The following is a 27,178-nucleotide window of genomic DNA, read 5'->3' as shown; positions in this document are numbered from 1 at the left end:
TGTGATTTTGTAAGTTTCACGTAATGTGTTCTTTTTTTCCTTCATCTTTGCTGATAATCAGTAGAAACAACCCCTGCGTCATATACTAAATGGGGTTGCTGGTTCATGGGCTCAAGGAAGACAAAAAAGGGGAAAGTGGAGTTCTGCTGATGTGAAGAATCTCGAGTGATTTTAGGAAAAGAGGTATCAGGTGGAAGAAGTCGTAAGCAAAAGCAGGAGGGTAGGAGAGCCTAAGAGATTTTAGGGCCCGAAGAACTGATTTAGTCTGGCTGCAGCTAGGATGAACAAAGATGAGTTGGAGGTGGAAAGAGTTGAGACTGGATATTTCAATCCTAAAAGGGCTTGGATGCCAGGCCAAGAAATTATTTAATTACATTGTGAGATCTTAAGGTTTTGGAAGGTTGAATCTAGCAGCTTTGTGGAAGCGAGACCGGATGGGAAGAGGGCAGACTACGTGGAGAAGGAAGGTGGTAGGTGGAAAGCCGTTCTGGGAGGTGGTGGGGCCTTGAACCAGAGGCGTGGGGCTGGTGGAGGGGTGGAGCGTCTGGGCAGCCACCTAGAAACCTGAGCCCTGGGGAGGAAGTCAGCACTACAGGTGCACGTTTTGGGGAGTTATTCGCAGAGGGTGGAAGTTGCAATGGTAGTTGGAATGAACTCGGAGTGAAAGGCATTGATAGAGGCTAGAGGGGGAAAAAAGCATAGAAAGGGGCAGGAAGAGATAATGAACCAGCTAAGAATCAGCCAGGGAAGAGGATGGGGGCAGAAGGCATAGGACGATCAGAGGAGAGGGAATTCTAACTTTATATTTTTCTTTCTCCTCCTTCCTCCACCCACTGATGCTCTTTTGTGCTACATTTTTCTCCCAAGAATCGCAGATGTTGTCCGTCCGCTCCTTTTCAGAAATGCAATGAGACTACCTTATCTGTAAACTGCTTTTCCTTGAGTATATACACAGGCGAGGTGGAGGGGGTTACTAGGGACTTCTAAAGCTAACCCAGAAATGATGTAGTTGGCGGTATATTTGAAATGCAGGGGTGACACTGGTTATGTGGAAAGTGGTCACAGTACGGTTTCACTTTGCTGCATCTTTACAGTCCTGGACAGGCTGAGCCATCAGGCTGATGGGATTCTGGGAGAGCAAGCAGGTGAACACACTGAGGGTACAGGTGTGCCAGTTCTTGTGTAAATATTTTAAATTTTGGGTTTACACATCTTTTAAAAAGTTTTTGCTATAAGTAATGTAGTTGCATGGCACAGAAATCATAGCAATTTAAAAACGTGCTTTTTGGAAGTTCCTGTTATGGCTCAGTGGAAACAAATCCAACTAGGAACCATGAGGTTGCACGTTTGATTCCCTGGCCTTGCTCAGTGGGTCAAGGATCCGGTGTTGCCATGAGCTATGGTGTAGGCCAGTGGCTACAGCTCCAATTAGACCCCTAGCCTGGGAACCTCCATATGCCGCAGGTACAGCCCTAAAAAGATAGAAAGACCAAAAGAAAAAAAAAATGCTTTTTGGGAGTTCTCACCTTGGCACAACAGGATTGGCGGTGTCTCTTCAGCACCAGCATCCATTCCTGATGTGGAACCCGCGTCCAACACAGTGGGTTTAAGGACCCGGCATTGCCACAGCTTTGGCTCAGATCTGAGCTCTCGCCTGGGAACTCCATAGACTGCTGGACAGCCAAAAAAGAAAAATACAAGCAAACCTACATGTGCTTTTGGAGTTCCCTGGTGGCCTACTGGGCTAAGGATCCAGCATTGTCACTGCTATGGCATGGGTTGATCCCTGGCCCAGGGACTTCAGCATGCCATGAGCATGGCCAAGAAAAGAAAAAGTGCTTTGATAAATATAGCTTCCAGCCATTACTGACACTTCCAGGCCGTATTGGTGTCCTGTGGATGGTGCAGTGGTTCTTTTTGCCGTTGCAAACGTGCTGTTGTAGCGCAGATGTTTGTTATTTTCTTAACTTGTCAACACCAAAAACGACATACAGTGAACACTACTCTGAGCCTGTGTTTTCACTGTATCCTATAGTCCTGTCTACGTAATGACGTGGAAAGTTTCTTTTTTAACAACTACAAGAAATTTCTTTACATGAACGCAAATGGTGCTTTTTACCTGTAGTTCTCCACCTTTTGCTGGCAAAAAAAAAAAAAAAAAAAAAAAAATTTGGAGATACAGACTCTCTGTAATGTGAGTTGTACTTACCGTGAATCTGTGACATGAACGGGCTCGCCCTGTCAGAGAGCATTTGTAGTTCTCATCAGCTCGTCCTTCATTAATGGCTGTACTGTTGTTCTTCCCCCCAGCTTCACCGAGGGTGTTCATGTATCTCAAACTCTTGGGTTTGGAGTTCTTGTCATGGCGCGTCGGAAACAAATCCGACCAGGAACCATGAGGTTATGGGTTCAATCCTTGGCCTCCTCAGTGGGTTAAGGATCCAGCATTGCCATGCGCTGTGGTGTAGGCTGGCACCACAGCTCCAAATAGACCCCTAGCCTGGGAACCTCCATATGCCGCAGGTGTGGCACTAAAAAGCAAAAAAAAAAAAAAAAAAAAATTTGGGTTTGTGTCAGTTTCATAGGTGAGAAGTGGAAGCTCAGGTTTAGTCTCAATTTGTGTAATTTCGTAACATTTTATGTTTAAGGGCCATCTGTATTGCTTTTCCTAGGAATTACCTACTTAACGTCTTTTGTCCATTTTTCTATTTCTTTTGGTTTCTGTTTTCCTTTGACTTCTAGGACCCTCTCATATATTAAAGGGATTGGCTTTTATCTGTGCTGAGATACAAGTATTTCTTACAGTTTGCAATTTGTATTTTTTCCTTTGCATATCGTGCTTCTTACTATGAAGATAGTTTTCATTTTTATGTAGTCAGATTTATCAATGTTTTCTTTTCACAGCTTCTGCGTTTTGAGTTTTTAGTGGAAAAATTTTTCCCTCTGCTGGGTCTTAAGGGAATTCTCTAACATTTTCTTTGATTACTTTTATGTCTTTAAAAAAAATTTAAATCTTTGATCCACTTATTCCGGTTCATTTGTCCAGATGGCTATACAAATTTTGCAACACTCCCTGTTAAAAACCGCATCTTCCTGACTGATTTGCAATGCATCCTTAGTAATTCCCTGAATTCTAGTATATTTTTGGATCTGTTTCTGAACTTTCTATTCTCTTTGTCTTCTCATGCACTGGTATCATGTTGTTTTAATTATTGATATTTTAATAGATTGTTTTCATATCTGTTAGGAATTGTTGTTCTTGTTGCTTTTCCTTACAGAATTCTTTTTTCTTTCTTTCTCTCTCTCTCTCTCTTTTTTTTTAGAGCCACACCTGCGGCATATGGAAGTTCCTAGGCAAGGGATTGAATTGATGCTGCAGCTGCCAGCCTACACCACAGCCATAACAACTGAGCAAGGCCAGGGATCAAATCTGCATCCTCATGGATACTAGTCAGGTTTGTTACCGCTGAGCCAGAATGGGAACTCCAGTATAAGTTTTTTGAATGAACAAGAGGATGAAGGGCCAGGGTAACAAAGTGGGCCTTGTACACAGAGGGGAACAGATTGTGGTGGTTCTTTTTTTGTCTCTTTAGGGCCACACCTGCGGCATATGGAGATTCCCAGGCTAGGGGTCGAATTGAAGCTACAGCTATCAGCCTACACCACAGCCACAGCGATGCGGGATCCAAGCTGCTTCTGTGACCTACACCACAGCTCATGGCAACGCCGGATCCTTAACCCATGAGCGAGGCCAGGGATTGAACCTGTGTCCTCATGAATGCTAGTCAGATTTCGTTTTCACTGAGCCACGATGGGAACTCCTATAGGTGTTTAAAGTAAACTTTACCCTTGTATAAAAAAAATTTTTTTAATGTAACTTTTTTTTTGGCTGCCCCTCAGCATATGGAGTTCCCAGGCCAAGGATCAGATCTGAGCCAAAGTTGCTGCCTAAGCTGCAGCTGCGGTGATGCTGGATCCTTAACCCACTGTGCCAGGCTAGGGATGGAACCTGCATCCTCATGGACATTATATTGGGTTCTTAAGCTACCGAGCTGCAATGGGCAGTCCTGCCTTTTCTTTTGATGGTGTATACGAATCTAGTTCTACAGCAGCTTTGCTGCTTCATGGACACTTGTAAAACTTTTCTGTAGTGAATGTTTTCAGTTCGCATCGTATTCATGTTTTTGCTTTCCCTCCTGTCTAGTCTCTCCACTTCCAAGACAGAGAAACTTCCAACCTTCAAAACAACAACCAAAAAATGACCTAGCCCACAGTAACCCCTCTTACAAGAACACTGCTAACTTGACCATCAAATAGATAAAATATTATCAATAACGGGCAGTAATTAAGCAGAAAGGCGTTAATGTGTCTGTGAACTCTCAGTGTTCTAATCCTTACGGGTAGTAACGTGCTTCTCTCCTCCTAAGTCTCCTCTTCTAAATCATTTTAGGTTGTAGGGTGAGTGGGTTAACACAGACCCATTGCTCGTGGCAACAAGATGATAACATGAATCAGAGGTGGGGCTGGTCCAGGTTTTGCAATAGCCTGAAACTTATGCAATTTGGAGACTCTCTTTAAGAAAAAGAATTCACAGAATTCGGTGTGGGAACTTGGAAGGGGCCGTGCAGATGAGGGAAGCTTAACCTTATTAGCTTCACGGTCAGTCTGTCTTTGGTTCAGAGACCTTGAACTCAAAGGTAGAATCATGGCTGAGGCGACAGCAGGTTGTTGGATCCGAAAGAGGTAGAGGCTCTTTTCTGTAAATGTCGGCCGGGCGACCCTCCAGGTTGGTGAGGATGTAACAGAGGTAGACGACATCTGTGTGTCTTAACAGCACAGCAGCACAGCACCGAGGGTGCTTCTCCTTTCTAAACCTTCACTGATCTGCAGGATGCACGGGGCAGCTCCTTCTGCATCAGAGAGGACTTGAAGGGGAAGGAGATTGGCAGGACGTCTGTGTGCTGAGTCATAAGCCAGGCAGAACAGCCTCCTGGGACAGTTCACACCTGGCTGAACCCCAAACCGGGAGAGCATTAGATGGACCTCTGCCGAGGGCTGCTTTTTGCTGGTTTATCTGAGGAAATCTAATCAGATGTTCTCCAGGCTGTAAAAGATTCCTGCCACGGTTTGAAAAAAAAAAAAAAGTGACTTGAGCTCTGGTTTTTTTCTGGGATGGATGATCCAGTCTGAGTCAGTTAGTGACACGCGCATACCCAGATTCATGATAGATGGAGGCTGCTTAGCAAAGTCCATTTCCCCCTTCCAAGGTGGGAGAGGTCCTAGAGCCCCTGCTGCTCAGGGCTTCTCTTTAGCAAGGAAGAAACGGGCTGCTGTGGCGTTGATGGGGAAGATCTTGCATATTCGAGGTTTGCCACAGAGGCAGTGGTGAGCAGTGACATGGAATTGGAGGATTAGGATATGAAGGAATATTTGGAATATGAGAACATGAGGGAGTATTTGGTTTTGGAGTTGCAGACTTGGTTTCAAATCCTGGTTTCCTTTTTCTCCCTGTGGCCCCAGGCAAGTTACCCAATCCCTCTGAGCCTTACTTTCCTCGTCTAAAAATGGGGATAATAAGAGTTCCCTGGCTGCTGTGGCGTGGGTTCAGTCCCTGGCCAGGAACTTCTGCAGGCCCCACGCAAGGCCAAAAAAACTGGGAATAAATTGGACAATACCTCATAGGATTATGAGGATTACATACATGAGTGTACGTGTCGAGGTTTAGCACAGCCACGTCAAGAAGCATTTAATAAATGTCAGTTGTCTTTTCGTTTAGAGAGGAAAACTTAGAAAATATTCATGGAAGGATACGTATGATTGGCTAGGCCCCTAACTGGGATTATAACTAGAAGTTGTGGGAACTCTTAATTGGAAGAGTTTTCTGATTAAAAAAAAAGTGGTGGCTCAGCAGATTAAGGATCTGTCATTGTCACTGCTGTGGCTCTGATTACTGCTGTGGCAGTTTGATCCCTGGCCCTGGAACTTCTGCATGGTCTAGGCTAGGTCAGAAAAACTGAGGCATAATTAACATTCATTAAATTACACAAATATCAACTGTTCCACAAGGTGAAATTTTACGTATTTATAGACCAGTGTGACTGCACCCAGATTCAGTGACAGAACGTACTCATGAGTTCAGAGTCCTCTCGCCCTACTTGGTAGACGTCCCTCGTCCCTCGGTCTCCATGGTGACCTCTTGATTTCTGTCCTTATCAATTAGTTTTTCTTTTCCTTTTTTGAGATGCATGTAAATGGAATCATACAGTATGGGCTCTTTTGTGTCTGTTTTTTTCACCCAGCATAATGTTTATGAGATTTCTCCATGTCGTTGCATGAATCAGTGGATTTTTTAAATCGCTGTGGAGTATTTCTTTATACAAATACGTAATAATTTGCTTACCCGTCATCACGTTGATTGACATTTGGGTTATTTTCGGTGTTTAGCTCTTTGGAATGAGGCTGCCATAACCCTTGCTGTGAATCTGTTTACTCATTTCTCGTGGGCGAACACCGTGAAGTAGACTTGCCAGGTCATAGGCTAAGCTGGTGTCTGGAACTGTTGGAAACTGCTTAGTGCCCTTCGAGAGCGGGGACATGCTCAGAGCTAAGTCTCAGTGCCTTCCAGTTGCTCCATAGCCTCTTCAGGGTTTGGTATTTTGGGCCCTTTTAGTTACAGCCATTGTGGTGGGTAAGTGGTAGTACATCTCTCTCTCTCTCTTTTTTTTGGCTGTGCCCTCGGCATATGGAACCCAAGCCTCAGCAGTGAAATGCCGGATCCTTAACTGCTAGGCCACCAGGAAGCTCCTCATTTTTTTTTTTTTTTTTTCTTTTTAGGAGGTTCCCAGGCTATGGGTCTAATTGGAGCTACAGCTGCTGGCCTATACCACAGCCATAGCAATGCGGGATCTGAGCCGCATCTGCGACCTACACCACAGCTCATGGCAATGCCTGATCCTTAAGCCACTGAGCAAGGCCAGGGATCAAACTTACATCCTCATGGATGCTAGTCAGATTCATTAACCACTGAGCCGCAATGGGAACTCCCATATTATCACCTTAATGAATGTCCTTTTATGGGAATATTTTAAAACTAATCTAGATTAGGTCCTTTTACTTCCAATTACTTTGGTGTGCATCTCAAAATCTTGACTTTTTTTTTTTTTTTTTTTTTTTTTTTTGCTACACCCCATGGCATCTAGAAGTTCCTGGGCTTGGGATCGAACCTGGGCCACTCACATCTGAGCTGCTTAAGTGACAATGCTGGATCTTTTACCCACTGCGCCACAAGGGAACACCTCAAAAACCTAACTTTTTAAAAACATAGTCCTGCTACCATTATAACGTTTAACTAAGATAACAGCAATAAACTGTGGTTTTAAAAAGTACTTAGAAAGGAAAGCAGTGGTAATCAGGAACACAAAAGATCCCCCATGAAGTAAGCACAGTCAAACCACCTAGTTTACGTGTGGAAATTGTAACTTGACTAATGGCCCAGCAAATTTTTTGCATAAGATACGGTTAAAGCGTAGCCTTGTGGCATTACAGCTAAACTATTTTGAAAAAAGATGGCAAAAAGTGGACTGGAAACCTGTGCAGCTGGGTGACTGTGTCATTGATGCCCTGATTATTGTCTTAGTATCTGCAGTGATTAACGAATTGGAGGAGAAAGGGGACAGAGCCTGGTGGTCTGTTTCAGGGAGCTCTCCTTGGCCCTGACTTCTTAGAATTGTAGAAGGACCTTGTACTACGTCTAAGCGATGGAACATGTGTCTTCTCTCTCCGGAGCTTGGTACTGAGTATTTCTGCTCTTTCATCTCAGCATCTCTCACCCACCCTGCTCCCCAGCCCCAACCCCAAACAATCTTTACACCTATTTCACCTTGGCCTATCAGGCCAGTCGCATTTATGGATCAGGAAGGATATCTGGACTTAGGAGGGAATAGCATAGGCTTGGCTTGCTTGCTTGCTTTTTTCTTTTTAAGGCTACACTCCCAACATAAGGAAGTTCCCAGGCTAGGGGTGGAATCAGAGCTGCAGCTGCCAGCCTACCCCACAGCCACAGCAACTCTGGATCCTAGGCACTTCCACAACCCACACCGCCACTCACGGTAACTTGGGATCCTTAACCCACTGAGCGAGGCCAGGTATCGAACGCACATCTTCATGGATCCTGGTTGGATTCCTTTCTGTTATGCCACAAAGGGAATTCCCAGAAAATACTATTTTATTTTATTATTTATTTATTTATTTATTTATTTTGTCTTTTTGCTATTTCTTGGGACGCTCCCGCGGCATATGGAGGTTCCCAGGCTAGGGGTCGAATGGGAGCTGTAGCCGCCAGTCTACACCAGAGCCACAGCAACACTGGATCCGAGCCGCGTCTGCAACCTACACCACAGCTCACAGCAACGCCAGATCGTTAACCAGATCGAACCTGCAATCTCATGGTTCCTAGTCGGATTCGTTAACCACTGCGCCACGACAGGAATTCCAGAAAATACTATTTTAAAAGACACAGAGTTCCAATTTATTTAGGCAAGAACCATCAGTAGCTGCTAATACCGCTAGGCAGATGTTTGAAGATCAGGATATTTCTGTAGTCTCCATGTATCTCCCTTTATGGAGTTCCTGTGGGGCTCAGCGGGTTACGTATCCGGTGTTGTCACTGCAGTGTCTTGAGTTTGATCCCTCTCCTGGGAAGTTCGCGTGCTGTGGGCACAGCCATAAATAAATAAATAAATAGGAGTTCCCGTCGTGGCGCAGTGGTTAACGAATCCGACTAGGAACCATGAGGTTGCGGGTTCGATCCCTGCCCTTGCTCAGTGGGTTAAAGATCCGGCGTTGCCGTGAGCTGTGGTGTAGGTCGCAGACACGGCTCGGATCCCGCGTTGCTGTGGCTCTGGCGTAGGCCGGTGGCTACAGCTCCGATTCAACCCCTAGCCTGGGAACCTCCATATGCCGCGGGAGCGGCCCAAGAAATAGCAACAACAACAACAACAACAAAGACAAAAAGATTAAAAAAAAAAAAAAAAAAAAAAAAAAAAAAAAAAAAAAAAAAAAAAAAAAAAAAAAAGAAAAAAAATAAATAAATAAATAAATAAAATTTGTAAACAGGATCTCCCCTTTATAGACACTTTTCAGTAATAATGATCTATTATTATTAAAATCAAAGAGAAAAAGAACACATCCCCAGCGGAGAAGCCTTGTCAGCAGACTGCCTCGAGCCAAGGGCTCCAGTGAGCATCAGCGGTCATGAGACCAGCTGAGCTCGCGGTGCCTGCTGAGGCCCCGTGGGAGGGCAAGAGCACCGCTTCCACGGGGTTCCCACCCACAGCACTGCCTGCGTCCAATCATGAAGAGGCATCAGATCAACCTAGACTGAGAGACCTACAAAATAAATTGCTGGTACTCTTAAGAAATGCCAGGGTCTTGAAAAAAAAAAAAAAAGGCCAAGGAACCTTTTCATACAATTGGAGACTCAAGAGATGACACTTGGAGCTCCCTTTGTGGCTCAGTGGGTTAAGGATCTGGCATTGCTGCAGCTGTGACGTCGGTTGGAACTGTGGCTCGGATTTGATCCCTGGCCTGGGAACTTCCATCTGCCAAAGGTGAGGCTGAAAAAGAAAAAAAGAAACAGATGGCAGATACGTGTAATGCATAATTCTGGGGTGACACCTGGACCCAAAAAATCTAGGATGCTATTAGGACCATTGTCAGAATTTAAATAAAGTCTGTAGATTAGATACTGGTATTGCAGTAGTGGCCACTTTCCTGATTTTGATAATTGAACTGTGGTTAAATGAGTGAAGTTCTGTGTCCCAAGAAAAATCTATGCTGAAATATTTGGGGACAAAGAGCATGAAGTCTGAAATTTATTCTCAAGTGTTTCCAAAAAAAGTACTATTTTATACAACAGTAAAGCAAATGTGACAAAGTGTTGGCAATTCGTTGATCTGGGTAAAGTGAACTATTGTTGCAACTTTTCTGTATATTTGAAATTATTTAACAAAAATCTTCCTGGGTTTTATGCCTGGGAGTGGAATTGCTAGGTCTGGGGCTGCGAATATCTTTAAATTTACTAGACAGTGCCAAATTGTTTTCTAGTGTGGTTCTAACGCTTGATATTGTTCAATTAAAGAATTTTTTTTTGTGGCTGCTCCTGCAGCATGTGGAAGTTCCTAGGCCAGGTATCAACCCACATCACAGCAGTGATCCGAACTGCTGCAGTGATAATACTGGATCCTTAACCTGCTGAGCCACAAGGGAACTCCTTAATTATATTTTTTAAATCAGTCTTCACAGGTATGAAATAGTATATCAGTGGTTTCAGTTTGCATTTCTCTGATTATAGTGAAACTAAGTATCTTCTTAAATGCTTATTTGTGGAGTTCCCATTGTGGTGAATTGGAAACAATCCCACTAGTGTCCATGAGGATGCTGGTTCCGTCCTTGACCTTGATCAGTGGGTTGGGGATCTGGCATTGCCATGAGCTGTGGTGTGGGTCGCAGGCTCAGTTTGGATCCTGTGTTCCTGTGGCTGTGGTGTAGGCCAGCAGCTGTAGCACCAATTTGACTCTTAGCCTGGGAACTTCATATGTCACAAATGTGGCCCTAAACAAAGCAAAAAAAAAAAAGAAGTTTTTTTGCTGTTACTGTTGTGGCACAGGTTTGCTCCCTGGCCTGGGAACTTCCGCATGCTGTGGGTGCAGCCAAAAAGAAAAAAAAAAGGTCAGTCGTTAAGGCCTACTCTTTTTTTTTTGTCTTTTTGTCTTTTTAGGGCTGCACCAGTGGCATATGGAGGTTCCCAGGCTGGGGTCTAATCGGAGCTGTAGCCGCTGGCCTACACCACAGCCACAGTAACTAGGGATCTGAGCTGTGTCTGCGACCTACACCACAGCTCACAGCAATGCTGGATCCTTAACCCACTGAGCAAGGCCAGGGATCGAACCCACAATCCCATGGTTCCTAGTGGAATTCGTTAACCACTGAGCCATGACAGGCGCTCCAAGGCTTACTCTTTTTATGAATTACTTGCCATATACTTAGTGATCTTTTTTTTTTTTTTTTTTTTTTTACTGAGGCCTTTGACTTTTTATTAATTTTTTTTGTACGTCTGAATATATTGTGGAAATTAATCCTTTGTCAGCTAGATGCATTGAGGTTACCCACATGCTTTCGAAAGAGGCTTAGGGAAAATATAAATTTGTGTTATATTTCAGTTACACAGAATAAAGTAGGTCAGGGGGCAGAGAAAACATTGCACATCAAGTGTGTGGGGGCAAAGGAGCTGGTTTCTGTTTACACATCTCTTCTCTCCTGGGCTCCTGGCTCAGTTGAATCATCTGTGGCAACTTGAACTTGTGTTCTTACCTCCGGTCCCCCTGAAAGAGGTTGTTTTTAGAAGGGCTAGCTCCAGTGTGTTGCATTCAGAGGTTTCCTGAATAACTATTCATCCCTCTTCTTCTATGCTTAAAAAAAAAAAAATCTGTGCAAGTTGCTAAATAATGAAACTCTTGTATTGATAAATATAGTGCTTGGATTGAGTAACCTGCTCTGAGTGGCACAGCAATACCTACAGAGCCAGAGGGTAATTCAGTAGCAACACTACTTGCTTCATCATCTAATACTGATTAAACCCTTTTCAGAGATGAAAAAAGGTTAATAAACCACTTGGACTGCACTGCTGAAAAGCATAATCTAATGATCATTCAAGAAACTTATTACTTTATTGCTCTCATTCATAAAGTGATTAGGTATTAGCTTTGCAAGTGAGCAAAAACAAAGAAAACCTTCTGAAAAACCTAAAAGTAAAATCAGGCAACTTTAGGCTTTGGGGAGTTCCCTTTGTGGCTCAGTGGGTTAAGAACCCAATATAATGTCCATGAGGATTCGGGTTAGATCCCTGGCCTTGCTCAACAGGTTAAGGATCCAGCATTGTTGCAATCTTCGGCAAAGGTCGAAGATGAGGCTTCCTGTGGCTGTGGTGTAGGTCGGCAGCTGCAGCCCCGTTTGATCCATAGCCCGGAGTCTCCATGTGCTGCAGATGTGGTTGTAAAAAAAAAAAAGTGAAAGAAAGAAAAGGAAGGAAGGGAGGGAGGGAGGAAGAAAGAAAGAGAGAGAGAGAGAGAGAGAGAGAGGGAGGGAGAGAGGGAGGGAGGGAGAGAGGAAGGAAGGAAGAAAGAAGGGAGGAAAGAAGAAACTTTTAGCCTTTGTAAGGCTACTAACACTTGCGCACGCCCCACCCCATTTTACAAAGGACGACACCACGTTAGGTGACTTACTGGTTACCCACAGTCATAGAACTAGCTGGTGGTTGTCCTAAAGGATCTTGACTTTGGACTCCAGATCCTGTTTATTTTCCAGTGCAGTATGCTACTGTTCCTTCAAAAAATGGGTGCATTGCAGCTCCTTCTCTGGATGCACATCCGGATTCTGCAGAGGATAGATAACATAGTTCTCGCACTTTCCTCTCTGATTTCCTAGTAAACTGAACAGTGAGAAAATCAAAGTGGATCCTCTCTCACGGAATTCAACCTCTTAAGTCTTGTCTTTTCTAATGTAGGAAGTAAATTCCTTTGTGATATGCCCCAGGGGACACATGGATAGCCATCTCACTGTGTATATGGCTACTTTTTATTCTCGAAGATTGCCTCATGTGTGGCTTTTATCTAGTGGTTAGAACTGGGTGGCAGTAGTCATTTTTCAATTTACAGAACTTATGCTACTTTTAAAAAATCTTTGAATTATTTTCTTTATGGAAAGTACAATAACAGTTTAAAGGGGAAAATCTAATCCTGCTGCCCAGGGATAACCACTTAATGTTTCTGTCTTGACATTTTTACTACTAGATCCTGATTTTTTTTCACTTAATATTATAGAGTTTATCAGTGGATGTGCTATATCTCATTGTCTAGGTCAATTATAATGGAAAATGCTGCAGTGAACACTCTTGCCTACATATCTGATTATTTTCTTAAGAGAGATTCCCAGAATTAGAGTTACCAAATCATCAGCAAAACTATATTTAGTCTTTTCATGCCAAACAGATTTTGACAAAGTTGCTGCTAGTTCCGCACTGATAAAAATAGAGCATGAGAACACCTGTATTGTTTCTGACTTTGAACTTTATCATTAAACAAACATGTTACTGATTTCATCAGGTAAATAGGCCAGTCTTTGTCTAAGTCACATTTCTTTGATTAGTAAAAAGACTTTGATATATTTATTAGCTATTTATGATGTTTCTATGATTCATTCATGAACTTTGCCTGCATATTTGCTGGAGCCTTTTTTTTCTTTTTAAATAATTTTTATGTATTAAAAATATCAACCTTTTGCCATTTTTCTTGCTTCTTGGTTTTAGAGTTTTCCTGTGGGGAAGACATAAGTCTTTGTTTCTATATGAGGTTCCTAAACCTGGGGAGAGGTTATTTCTGTAAGTTCTTTTGCTAACGGTGTGTAGAGAGAAAAATGCAAAAGCCAGAGGGTTGCTGAGAGCCAGATTCCTCTGTAATGAACTGAAATCATTGGGTAGAAGCCATTTCATGCAGACCCAATGATTTTATCTCTTTTCCCACTGCTTGTCTTTTATTTCTGAAATTTGTTTCATGTTACCCATTAAACGTATTTTTTTTTTTTTTTTGTCTTTTTAGGGCCACACCCTGCAGCATATGGAGGTTCCCAGGCTAGGGGTCCAATCAGAACTGTAGCCACCAGCCTACACCACAGCCACAGCAATGTGGGGCCCGAGCCGAGTCTTCGACTTGCACCACAGCTCATGGATCCTTAACCCACTGAGCGAGGCCAGGCATCGAACCCAGGTCCTCATGGATCCTAGTCGGGTTCGTTAACTGCTGAGGCACAACGAGAACTCCCCAATAAATGTGTTTGCTTGTCTTCTGCACAGTTGAGATAGCCTCGTTGATCAGTTGTTCTTCCGTCCTATGGCGTTTTCTCATGTCCTGATGCTTTCTTTTAAGGTATTATCCAAAGAGATGAGTCACCCATGGAAAAAGGGCTGTCTGGTCTTCGAGGAAGGGACTTTGAGCTGTCTGACGTGTTTTATTTCTCCAAGAAGGGATTGGAAGCCATCGTGGAAGACGAAGTGACCCAGAGGTTCTCCTCAGAGGAGCTGGTGTCATGGAACCTCCTCACGAGGACCAACGTCAACTTCCATTATGTCAGCCTGCGGCTCACCGCCGTGTGGGTGCTGGGCGTCCTGCTGCGCTACTGTGTCCTCCTGCCTCTCAGGTGCGGCTCCTGCCCGTCACGTGATGGTATCGCTGGGTCGGCTTTTTAAACTTTTTTAAATTTTTTAGCCTTTTAGGGCCGTACCCCCGGCATATGGAGGTTCCCAGGCTAGGGGTCCAATCGGAGCTGCCTATACCGCAGCTCACAGCAACACCAGATCCTTAACCCATGGAGCAAGTCCAGGGATCGAACCTGCAACCTCATGGCTCCTAGTCAGATTCATTTCCACTGCGCCACGACGAGAACTCCTAAATTTTTTTAAAAATTGAAGTGTAGTTGATTGACAACATTGTGTTCATTCCAGGTATACGGCAAAGTGAGCAGCTTTTTAAAAAAAATCATGTATGTAGTGACCGCATGAGACTATTAATAGCACTGATGTCACCCCTTTCCACCTAGCAAACACCACTAAACGTGACCCTCACAAAAAAGGAATTCAGTATTGGGTTAAGGCTCATTGGGTTAAGAACTGACATAGTCTCCGTGAGAATGCGTGTTTGATTCCCAGCCTTGCTCCGTGGGTTAAGGATCCAGCCTTGCCTCAAGCTGTGACATAGGATTTGGTGTTGCTGTGGTCATGGCGTGGGCTGGCAGCTGCAGCTCCCATTTGACCCCTAGCAGGGCAACTCTCCTATGGTGTAGGTGTGGCCCTAAAAGAAAACAACAACAACAAATTATTAAATATCTATTCTTTCACGTTTTCCCCAAATGCACATGTTTATTCAGAATTCAGTACATATCGGTCTTGATCCCTGTTGTGTTTGTAGTCATGGAAAATTGAAGAATGGATAGAAAAGAGAAAGTAGAAAGAAGAGCGTTTCATCCAAACTGTGACTGGACTGCTACTCTTTGTTGGTGTCTAGTGATTTGTGGCTGCTCAGGAAGAGAAAACATGGGCGAGAGCTCTTCAGAAGAGTGGATTTGTTCCACGCAATTCCATCATGATCACTCCCTTTGCGTAGAAAAGGAACCCCTTTTGGTTCTAAATTTGTGTGCCTCCTGCGTAGAAAAGGAACCCCTTTTGGTTCTAAATTTGTGTGCCTCCTGATGAGGACATAGCCTCAAAGCCTGGTCTCCTGGAACCTCAGCATGAAACGTGAGTGAAAGAGGTGACCCCAGGCAGCGAGGTGAAGTGGTTAAGGTCGGTGTGCCAATCACAATGTTACTGATAACAGTCTTGCTTCATTTCCTTGGACGTGGCTTTGGTGTCCTCTCAATAAAGCTTTCCAGAGAGGTGTTACTAGCCCGCTAAAATTAGCACATGAGTTGAAATCTCTGTACCATCCCTAGGGTGGCCTATCCTTGCCTCATTCAGATTTATTACAAGGGGAGAGATTACTTAAGTGTAGGCAAAGGCGCATTTCTAAGGAGCACTGTCTGTTTTCTTGTGCTCATATTGCCAGTGTATAGATACTGGGGTGTAGTAGGTCTTCGGGGAATTATTTCAGCTGTGATAACGAAGTGAAATTCAGATACACTTTTGCTTCGTCGTTAAGCCAGTATTCCCAAAGTGGGGTTCATGTACTCTGGGGATGCACAAGATTATCTGCTGGTGGGTAAGAAGGAAACATTTCAGCTTTTTTTTTTTGCCTTTTAGGACCATACCCACGACATATGGAGGTTCCCAGTCTAGGGGTCCAATCGGAGCTGTAGCTGCCGGCCTATGTCAGAGCCACAGCAACACCAGATCCCAGACCCGACTGTGCAGCCTGTACCACAGCTCACAGCAACGCCAGATCCTTAACCCACTGAGCAAGGCCAAGGGTGGAACCCACATCCTCATGGTTCCTAGTCGGATTTGTTTCCGCTGCTCCACTACAGGAACTCCTCAGCTTTTATTCCTTAGACACTTCTAGTCTCTTAGTGCTTCCATTGATTTTGTTTTTATTCTTATTAAGAAATAAAACTTGAGTACTGTTGAGTGTATAGACGAGCTCTTACACCCTCACTTGGTTCATGGGTCAGGGCTGTATCCAAGGCAACCTGTGGAAAGACTGAGGACTTCATAGCCCAGACTACTTGAGATGCCCTCATGTGTTGGTTAGCTTTCACTTGCTAGGTGCCCAGCAAGTGATGATATGATTCTATTATCTAGTTTAAATTAATGCTTACAGGAGTTCCCATCGTGGCTCAGTGGTTAACAAATCTGACTGGGAACCATGAGGTTTTGGGTTCGAACTCTAGCCTTGCTCAGTGCGTTAAGGATCCGGTGTTGCTGTGAGCTGTGGTGTAGGTAGCAGACGCAGCTTGGATTCCGAATTGCTGTGACTCTGGCGTTGCTGTGGCTGTGGTGTAGGCTTGAGGCTACAGCTCCAATTAGACCCCTAGCCTTGGAATCTCCGTATGCCGAGGGAGTGGCCCTAGAAAAGGCAAAAAGACAAAAATAAATAAATAAATAAAAATAAATAAAGATCAAAATAAAAAAATAAATTAATGCTTACAAAATAGATACTGACATAAAAGATTCTTGCAAAGAAACCATGGATTTAGGATAATCCAGTAATGTCAGCACCCAAAAACAAGAAGAAAATGGCAGAATTGAGGCTCCCACTCTTAGTACAGACTTTTTATTTGAAAGAATTGCTTTGTAAATGCTTTTTATTTTTTATTTTTTGTCTTTTTGCCATTTCTAGGGCCGCTCCTGGGGCATATGGAGGTTCCCAGGCTAGGGGTGTAATTGGAGCTGTAGCCTCAAGCCTACACCACAGCCACAGCAATGTGGGATTCAAGCTGCATCTGCGACCTACACCACAGCTCACGGCAACGCCGGATCCTTAACCCACTGAGCAAGGCCAGGGATTGAACCCTCAATTTCGTGGTTCCTAGTTGGATTTTTTAACCACTGAGCCATGAAGGGAACTCCTGTAAATGCTTTTTAAAAGAAGCAGCTGATATAAAGGGAATATTTAAAGAAAAGATTGTGCTAAAATTGGTTGTATTGATGGTTCTGTGCCTCTGTGAATATCCCAGAAATCGTAAAATTGCACACTTTAAGTGGATGAATTGTATTTCAGTAAGGCTCTTAAGCAAAATAGATTGTAGCAGAAAACTTGTGTCATTTATGAGAATTCTTCTGTTGGCTCACTGAAACTGGAAAACGGAATTTTCTGGCCTGTTAATTTAGCAAATAAAACATTTTCGTAGTTTTGAACCTAATTATTAAACATGTTAAACTGTATAACCTGAAAGTTCCTAAATGGCCTAATGGTTAAGGATCTAGTGTTGTCACTTCTGTGGCTCTTGTTTGATCCCTGGCCTAGGAACTCCCACATGCTGTGGGTATGACCAAAAATGAATAAATAAAATAAAACATATAACCTCTTCTGATTTAAGGTATAGGAACAAGTGCTTCTCAATAGGGCAAGATGACATTATTTTATTTATTTATTATTTTTTTGTCTTTTGTCTTTTTTAGGGCTATACCCATGGCATATGGAGGTTCCCAGGCTGGGGTCTAATTGGAGTTACAGCTGCCAGCCTACACCACAGCCACAGGAACTGGGGATCCGAGGTGTGTCTGTGACCTACACCACAGCCCATGGCAATACCAGATCTTTAACCCACTGAGCGAGGCCAGGGGTCAAAACCACAACCCAGTGGTTCCTAGTCGGATTCATTTCCACTGTGCGACAACAGAAACTCCAATGTGACATTATTTTAAAACTCTTGCATAATTGTTTTATTACTCAATGAATTTATTATATTTATAGTTGTACAATGATCATCACAATCCAATTTTATAGGATTTCCATCCCACAACCCCAACGCATCTCCCCACCCCCCAAACTGTCTCCTTTGGCAACCATAAGTTTTTCAAAGTCTGTGAGTCAGTATCTATCTGTTCTGCAAAGAAGTTCATTGTATCCTTTTTTCAGATTCCACATATCAGTGAAAGCCTTTGATGTTGGTGTCTCATTGTCTGACTGACTTCACTTAACATGATGATTTCTAGGTCCTTCCGTGTTGCTAAAAGTGCTGGTATTTCGTTCCTTTTAATGACTGAATAATATTCCATTGTGTATATGTACCACATCTTCTTGATCCGCTCCTCTGTCAATGGACATTTAGGTGGTTTCTCTGTCTTGACTATTGAAAATAGTGCTGCAATGAATATCAGAATACATGTGTCTTTTTGAGTCATGGTTTTCTCTGGATAGATGCCCAGGAGTAGGATTGCTGGATCAAATGGGAATTCTATTTTTGCTTTCTGAGGAATCTCCATACTGTTTTCCACAGTGATTGCACCAATTTACAATTTCACCAACAGTGTACTAGGGTTCCTTTTTCTGCACACCCTCTCCAGCACTTATTGTTTGTAGACTTTTGGATGATGGCCATTCTGGCTGGTGTTCGGTGGTAGCTCATTGTGGTTTTGATTTGCATGTCTCTACTAATGAGTGATGTTGAACATCTTTTCATGTGTTTTTTGGCCATCTGTATGTCTTCTTTGGAGAACTGTCTGTTTAGATCTTCTGCCCATTTTTGGATGGGGTTGTTTGTTTTTTTTGGTATGGAGCTGCAGGTGTTTATAAATTTTGGAGATGAATCCCTTGTCCGTTGATTCACTTGCAAAGATTTTCTCCCATTCTGTGGGTTGTCTTTTTGTGTTGTTTAGGGTTTCCTTTGCTGTGCAGTTTGATTAGGTCCCATTTGTTTATTCTTGTTTTTACTGTCATTACTGTAAAAGGTGGATCTGAGAAGATGTTGCTGTCGTTTATGTCAGAGAGGGTTTGGCCTGTGTTTTCCTCTAAGAGTTTTGTAGTGTCTGGTCTTATATCTAGGTCTTTAATCCATTTTGAGTTTATTTTTGTGTATGGTGTTAGGGAGTGTTCTAATTTCATTCTTTTCCATGTGGCTGTCCAGTTTTCCCAGTACCACCTATTGAACAGGCTGTCTTTTCTCCATTGTACAGTCTTGCCTCCTTTGTCATAGATGAGTTGGCTGTGGGTGCGTGGGTTTAATTCTGGGCATTCTATCCTGTTCAACTGATCTATATGTCTGTCTTTGTGCCAGTACCATATGGTTTTGATGATTGTTGCTTTGTAGTATAGTCTAAAGTCAGGGAGCCTGATTCCTCCAGCTCCGTTTTTCTTTTTCAGGATGTCTTTGGCTATTCTGGGTCTTTTGTGCTTCCAAACAAACTTTAAAATATTTTGTTCGAGTTCTGTGAAAAATGTCCTTGGTAATTTGATAGGGATTGCATTGAATCTGTAGATAGCTTTGGGTGGTATAGTCATTTTGATAATATTGCCTCTTCCAATCCAAGAGCATGTATGTCTTTCCTTCTATTTGTGTCATCTTTGATTTCTTTCATCAGTGTCGTATAGTTTTCAGAGTACAGGTCTTTTGTCTCTTTAGGTAGGTTTACTCCTAGGCATTTTATTCTTTTGGATGCGATGGTAAACGGGATTGCTTCCCTAATTTCTCTTTCTGATCTTTCATTGTTAGTATATAGAAATGCCGTCAATTTCTGTGTATTAATTTTGTATCCTGCGACTTTGCCGAATTCATGGATCAGCTCTAACAGTTTTCTGGTAGAGTCTTTAGGGTTCTCTAGATATAGTATCATGTCATCTGCAAATAGTGATAGTTTTAGTTCTCCATTTCCAATTTGATTCCTTTTATTTCTTTTACTTCTCTGATTGCTGTGGCTAGGACTTCCAAAACTATGCTGACTAGTAGTGGCGAGAGCAGACATCCTTGTCTTGTTCCTGATCTCAGCGGGAATTCTTTCAGCTTTTCACCATTGAGAATGATGTTAGCTGTGGGTTTCTCACATATGGCCTTTATTATGTTGAGGTAGGTTCCCTCTGTGCCCATTTTCTGAAAGGTTTTTTATCAGAAATGGGTGTTGGATTTTGTCAAAGGCTTTTTCTGAGTCTATTGAGAGGATCGTATGGTTTTTATTCTTCAGTTTGTGAATGTGGTGTGTCACACTGATGGATTTGCGGATATTGAAGAATCATTGCATCCCTGGGATAAATCCCACTTGATCGTGATGTACAATCCTTTTAATGTATTGTTGGATTCAGTTTGCTAGGATTTTGTTGAGGATTTTTGCATCTGTGTTCATCAGTGAAATTGGTCTGTAGTTTTCTTTTTTTGTGGTATCTTTGTCTTGTTTTGGTATCAGGGTGATGGTGGCCTCATAGAATGAGTTTGGGAGTGTCCCTTCCTCTGCAATTTTTTGGAATAGTTTCAGAAGGAGAGGTGTTAGCTCGTCTCTAAATGTTTGATAGAATTCACCTGTGAAGCCATCTGGTCCTGGCCTTTTGTTTTTTGGAAGTTTTTTAATCACAGTTGCAATTTCAGTACTTGTGATTGGTCTGTTCATCTTTTCTATTTCATCTTGATTTAGTCTTGGCAGATTGTACTTTTCTAAGAATTTGTCCATTTCTTCTAGGTTTTCCATTTTTTTGGTGTATAGTTGCATATATAGTAGTCTCTTATGATCCTTTGTATTTCTGGGATGTCTGTTGTTACTTCTCCTTTTTCATTTCTAATTTTATTGATTTGAGTCCTCTCATTCTATGAGGCCACCATCACCCTGATACCAAATCCAAACTTTGGCATAATTGTTGAATGAGATTACATTGTCATTTAGTTGTTGCATTAGTGACTGATATGGAAATATGACATCTAAGGCCCGTAATTGGACCAGAATCGGACCTTCAAATTTCTGTGTCAAAAGATGTTAATCTGAGACTTTAGCAACATTTAATACCTTAGGGTATTTATAAGGAAGCCCAATTTATTTGGAATGAATTAAAATCTCAGCTTTTTCTTTTTGAGCGATTTTACTTACATTCCTAAAAGTGACTTTTCTTTTTGAAGTGATGGGTATGGACATTAAAAACACTTTTCAAAAATGAGACAGTGTCTGTGGAGATTAGGCATATTATCCGTCACCATGTTTACTAACTTCTGAGCTATCTAGAACCACGCAGCGACACCACAGTTAAATTTTTGTGGAAGGATTCCTACATGGCAGTTTAATTTGGTGTTCTTACTACAAAAGAGCCTTTAAGTGAAACTTTCTTGCCATTTGCTATAAACTTTAAATTTCTTTGAGAAAAATTTGAATTCCATCTGTTTACCTTGTTATTAAAAAAACCCAGGAAAACAGGAGTTCCCTTTGTGGCACAGTGGGTTAAGGATCCAGCGTTGTTACTGCTGTGGCTCAGATCACTGCTGTAGTGTGGGTTCAATCCCTGGGCCTGGAACTTCTACGTACATCAGGCATGGGGAAAAAAAAACAACAGAAAAATAAATTGTTTTGAGACCTTTGTGAGATATTTTCTTTTGGGAGTTCCTGTTGTGGCTCAGGGAGTTAAGTATCCATGAGGACGTAGGTTCCATCTCTGGCCTTGCTCAGTGGGTTAAGGATCTGGCTTTGCAGGAAGCTGAGTCACAGATGCGGCTCCGATCTGGTGTTGCTGTGGCTGTGGTGTAGGCCTGTAGCTGCAGCTCCATTTTGATCCCTAGCCTGCAAACTTACGTATGCCTTGGGTGCAGCCCTAAAAAAAAGACCAAAAAGAAAAATCATAAGAAAGATATTTTTCTTGGAGTTCCCATGGTGGCACAGTGGTTAACGAATCCGACTAGGAACCATGAGGCTGCAGGTTTGATCCCTGGCCTTGCTCAGTGGGTTAATGATCCGGTGTTGCTGTGAGCTGTGGTGTAGGCTGCAGACACGGCTCGGATCATGCGTTGCTGTGGCTCTGGCATAGGCCGGCGGCTATAGCTCTGATTTGACCCCTGGCCTGGGAACCTCCATATGCCAAGGGAGCGGCCCTGGAAAAGGTGAAAAGGCAAATAGACCAAAAAAAAAAAAAAAAAGATATTTTTCTTTTACAGTCATACCATACCATGCCAAAACATCCTGAGCAAAATAAGTTAACTACTTTCAGCCTGAAATGACTCCTTTATACAACATAAAACTCTTTTCTTATACAAGAAGTTAATATATGTGTATTTAAATTTTTTAAAAATGACGTCATACTTTATACATTATCTTGGAACTTACTCTGATTTTTTTTCCCTTCTCAAAATATACCAAGAGCAAATCTTCTATGTCAGAACCTATAGCTTTGCCAGTTCTTTTAATGGCTTCATCATATCCCACAGCATGGATGCTGCTGAATCAGACTCCACTGCTTGCTGCTTACAGATATCAGTACTCACAAGGGGTAGAAAAGAAGGCTACCGTTCATCACAGTGCCGGCCGTCTGGGGAGATGTGGGCTCAGCATCCCCAAAGAGCCACCCCTGGAGATTCTGTTTGGCCATGACAGGTTTAAAGGGAACCGGAAGTAACCTCAGTTAATCATTGTCCCCCGCTGTGTGCAGGCTTGTCGCCTCCTGGTGACTCCCTCTAGACCTTACTTTGTTCACACGGTTTGGTCTACACAGTTTGTTCAGGAGGTTGCTGAGGGGAAGCTGGGAGGAGAGCCGCTCGCCTGTTAGTTACGGATTCTTCGTTTCCACTGCTTTGATCTACAGAAAGAACTGACAGGTTAGGCAGGGTGCTTCGTGACTGAAAGAGCCGAGAGCTGTGTTTGGTGGAGATGAGTAGAGCACGGTGGTGCCTGGTAGAGGTTAGTTACAGTGTGCCTTTGCCCATATGACAGGGAAGGGGCTTCCTGCTGAGGGCAGTTTCCGGCAAAGAGCTGCTTCTGGGGATGCGCCGCCTTCCCTCGGCTCTTCAACTACAGATTTTTTGACTTATTTTTTATTTTGTTTTATTTTATTTTTTATTTTTTTGCTTTTTAGGGCCTTACCCGCAGCATATGGAGGTTCCCAGGCTAGGGGTCCAATCGGAGCTACAGCTGCCAGCCTACACCACAGCCACAGCCACGCCAGATCCGAGCCGCATCTGTGACCTACACCACAGCTCACAGCAGTGCTGATCCTTAACTCACTGAGTGAGGCCAGGGATCGAACCCACATCCTCATGCATACTAGTCGGATTCGTTAACCTCTGAGCCATGATGGGAACTGCAGCTGTTCAGCTATAGCTTTTTCATTACCTTTGCTTTTCTTTTCCAGGGTTACCTTGGCTTTCATTGGGATCAGTTTATTGGTTATCGGAACCACCCTGGTTGGACAGTTGCCGGACAACAGGTGAAGTGTTTCCTTCCTCACTTTATTTAGAATTGTCCCTTTTCTTAGCTGTGTCCACAAAGAAAACATTTATTTGATCTGTTTGTACTATATCTATGGCCTCAGCACACACATTAAAATGCTGCTGAGGAGTTTCCTGGTGGCCTAGTAGGTTGAGGATCTGGTGTTGTCACTGCTGTGGCTCGTGTTGCTGCTGTGGCGCAGGTTCAATCCCTGGCCCGGGAACTTTCACATGCCGCAGGCCAGAAAAGAAAAAGCGAAGTGTTGGTCACTTCCTCTTCGTAGTTGTACTTGGTTTCCCATCGTATGTTCATGTCAATTGAAAGAAGTTGCTTTTCCAAGGGGAAATGTCCCTTGGACTGAGAAATGACGGGTGGACTGAGGGGCTCGAGGAAAGCAAGAAGATCTTAGAGTCTGATCAAGCTTGTAAGGGCGAGACGAGCTTGTCTTTGTCAGGAATTTGTCATGATAGTCCGTCAGGTAGGGTGGGAGCTATTTTCCATTAGGTGTTGTCCTAAATGAATGCCTCAGCGAGACTAAGAAGTGAGCTGTGCTCGTTGTTGAGAAAACAGCGCACTGCTGTGAAGGGGCACGTTGCAGCCTTTATTGTGTTGTCCTTGGGAGCCCAGAACTGCGCAATGAAAGGTTTTCTCTCTTCTTCAGCCTCAAAAGCCGGCTGAGTGAACTGGTCCACCTGACTTGCTGCCGGATCTGTGTCCGGGCCCTCTCTGGTACCATTCGTTACCATAACAAGTGAGTGTCTCCGGTACCATTCGTTACCATAACAAGTGAGTGTCTCCGGTACCATTCGTTACCATAACAAGTGAGTGTCTTGGTACCATTCGTTACCATAACAAGTGAGTGTCTGCCGGCTTCCTGCGGGCCCTTCCCTGGGTGACTGTGTCCGGGCCCTCTCCGGTACCATTCGTTACCATAACAAGTGAGTGTCTTGGTACCATTCGTTACCATAACAAGTGAGTGTCTTGGTACCATTCGTTACCATAACAAGTGAGTGTCTTGGTACCATTCGTTACCATAACAAGTGAGTGTCTTCTGGCTTCCTGCGGGCCCTTCCCTGGGTGACTGTGTCCGGGCCCTCTCCGGTACCATTCGTTACCATAACAAGTGAGTGTCTTGGTACCATTCGTTACCATAACAAGTGAGTGTCTGCCGGCTTCCTGCGGGCCCTTCCCTGGGTGACTGTGTCCGGGCCCTCTCCGGTACCATTCGTTACCATAACAAGTGAGTGTCTTGGTACCATTCGTTACCATAACAAGTGAGTGTCTTGGTACCATTCGTTACCATAACAAGTGAGTGTCTTCTGGCTTCCTGCGGGCCCTTCCCTGGGTGACTGTGTCCGGGCCCTCTCCGGTACCATTCGTTACCATAACAAGTGAGTGTCTCTGGTACCATTCGTTACCATAACAAGTGAGTGTCTCCGGTACCATTCGTTACCATAACAAGTGAGTGTCTCCGGTACCATTCGTTACCATAACAAGTGAGTGTCTGCCGGCTTCCTGCGGGCCCTTCCCTGGGTGACTGTGTCCGGGCCCTTCCCTGGGTGACTGTGTCCGGGCCCTCTCTGGTACCATTCGTTACCATAACAAGTGAGTGTCTGCCGGCTTCCTGCGGGCCCTTCCCTGGGTGACTGTGTCCGGGCCCTCTCCGGTACCATTCGTTACCATAACAAGTGAGTGTCTTGGTACCATTCGTTACCATAACAAGTGAGTGTCTTGGTACCATTCGTTACCATAACAAGTGAGTGTCTTGGTACCATTCGTTACCATAACAAGTGAGTGTCTTGGTACCATTCGTTACCATAACAAGTGAGTGTCTTGGTACCATTCGTTACCATAACAAGTGAGTGTCTTGGTACCATTCGTTACCATAACAAGTGAGTGTCTTGGTACCATTCGTTACCATAACAAGTGAGTGTCTTCTGGCTTCCTGCGGGCCCTTCCCTGGGTGACTGTGTCCGGGCCCTCTCTGGTACCATTCGTTATCATAACAAGTGAGTGTCTGCTGGCTTCCTGCGGGCCCTTCCCTGGGTGACTGTGTCCGGGCCCTCTCCGGTACCATTCGTTACCATAACAAGTGAGTGTCTGCCGGCTTCCTGCGGGCCCTTCCCTGGGTGACTGTGTCCGGGCCCTCTCCGGTACCATTCGTTACCATAACAAGTGAGTGTCTTGGTACCATTCGTTACCATAACAAGTGAGTGTCTTGGTACCATTCGTTACCATAACAAGTGAGTGTCTGCCGGCTTCCTGCGGGCCCTTCCCTGGGTGACTGTGTCCAGGCCCTCCCTGGGTGACTGTGTCCGGGCCCTCTCCGGTACCATTCGTTATCATAACAAGTGAGTGTCTGCCGGCTTCCTGCGGGCCCTTCCCTGGGTGACTGTGTCCGGGCCCTCTCCGGTACCATTCGTTACCATAACAAGTGAGTGTCTCTGGTACCATTCGTTACCATAACAAGTGAGTGTCTCCGGTACCATTCGTTACCATAACAAGTGAGTGTCTCCGGTACCATTCGTTACCATAACAAGTGAGTGTCTGCCGGCTTCCTGCGGGCCCTTCCCTGGGTGACTGTGTCCGGGCCCTTCCCTGGGTGACTGTGTCCGGGCCCTCTCTGGTACCATTCGTTACCATAACAAGTGAGTGTCTGCCGGCTTCCTGCGGGCCCTTCCCTGGGTGACTGTGTCCGGGCCCTCTCCGGTACCATTCGTTACCATAACAAGTGAGTGTCTTGGTACCATTCGTTACCATAACAAGTGAGTGTCTTGGTACCATTCGTTACCATAACAAGTGAGTGTCTTGGTACCATTCGTTACCATAACAAGTGAGTGTCTTGGTACCATTCGTTACCATAACAAGTGAGTGTCTTGGTACCATTCGTTACCATAACAAGTGAGTGTCTTGGTACCATTCGTTACCATAACAAGTGAGTGTCTTGGTACCATTCGTTACCATAACAAGTGAGTGTCTTGGTACCATTCGTTACCATAACAAGTGAGTGTCTTGGTACCATTCGTTACCATAACAAGTGAGTGTCTTCTGGCTTCCTGCGGGCCCTTCCCTGGGTGACTGTGTCCGGGCCCTCTCTGGTACCATTCGTTATCATAACAAGTGAGTGTCTGCTGGCTTCCTGCGGGCCCTTCCCTGGGTGACTGTGTCCGGGCCCTCTCCGGTACCATTCGTTACCATAACAAGTGAGTGTCTGCCGGCTTCCTGCGGGCCCTTCCCTGGGTGACTGTGTCCGGGCCCTCTCCGGTACCATTCGTTACCATAACAAGTGAGTGTCTTGGTACCATTCGTTACCATAACAAGTGAGTGTCTTGGTACCATTCGTTACCATAACAAGTGAGTGTCTGCCGGCTTCCTGCGGGCCCTTCCCTGGGTGACTGTGTCCAGGCCCTCCCTGGGTGACTGTGTCCGGGCCCTCTCCGGTACCATTCGTTATCATAACAAGTGAGTGTCTGCCGGCTTCCTGCGGGCCCTTCCCTGGGTGACTGTGTCCGGGCCCTCTCTGGTACCATTCGTTATCATAACAAGTGAGTGTCTGCTGGCTTCCTGCGGGCCCTTCCCTGGGTGACTCAGGTGGTTGACAGTAGTGGGTGGGAAGAAGCAGGTGAGGTGAGAGGACGGCAGTGTGTCCTTCCTACCACTTAGAGTGGCCTGGACGGAGCAGTGCGCACACACGCTTCTCCAAAGCAGTCCGCCTGCAGGAATGCCCACTGTGGCTCAGTGGGTTAAGAACCTGACATAGTATCTGTGAGGACACAGGCTTGATCCGTGGCCTTGCTCAGTGGG

General features: G+C 44.3%; 1 protein-coding gene across 5 annotated transcripts in view; it reads left to right on the top strand.

Annotated features, from left to right (window-relative positions):
• GPAT3 (glycerol-3-phosphate acyltransferase 3) overlaps positions 1-27,178 on the top strand; it is an 89,648-nt gene that overhangs the window by 46,555 nt on the left and 15,915 nt on the right. For 4 of the 5 annotated variants that reach the window (XM_003129347.5, XM_021101799.1, XM_005656567.3 and 1 more), the window contains exons 4-6: positions 13,980-14,250; positions 23,298-23,372; positions 24,036-24,125. In XM_003129347.5, coding sequence (XP_003129395.1) covers positions 13,980-14,250; positions 23,298-23,372; positions 24,036-24,125 — 436 coding nt within the window. The remainder of the gene's footprint in view (positions 1-13,979; positions 14,251-23,297; positions 23,373-24,035; positions 24,126-27,178) is intronic. The other variant, XM_021101801.1, reaches the window with a different exon arrangement.

The sequence above is a fragment of the Sus scrofa genome, chromosome 8 (genome assembly GCF_000003025.6).
Source record: "Sus scrofa isolate TJ Tabasco breed Duroc chromosome 8, Sscrofa11.1, whole genome shotgun sequence".
Taxonomy (NCBI): Eukaryota; Metazoa; Chordata; class Mammalia; order Artiodactyla; family Suidae; genus Sus; species Sus scrofa.
Note: the sequence above shows the minus strand (reverse complement) of the source record. Positions and strands in the feature narration are given on the sequence as shown.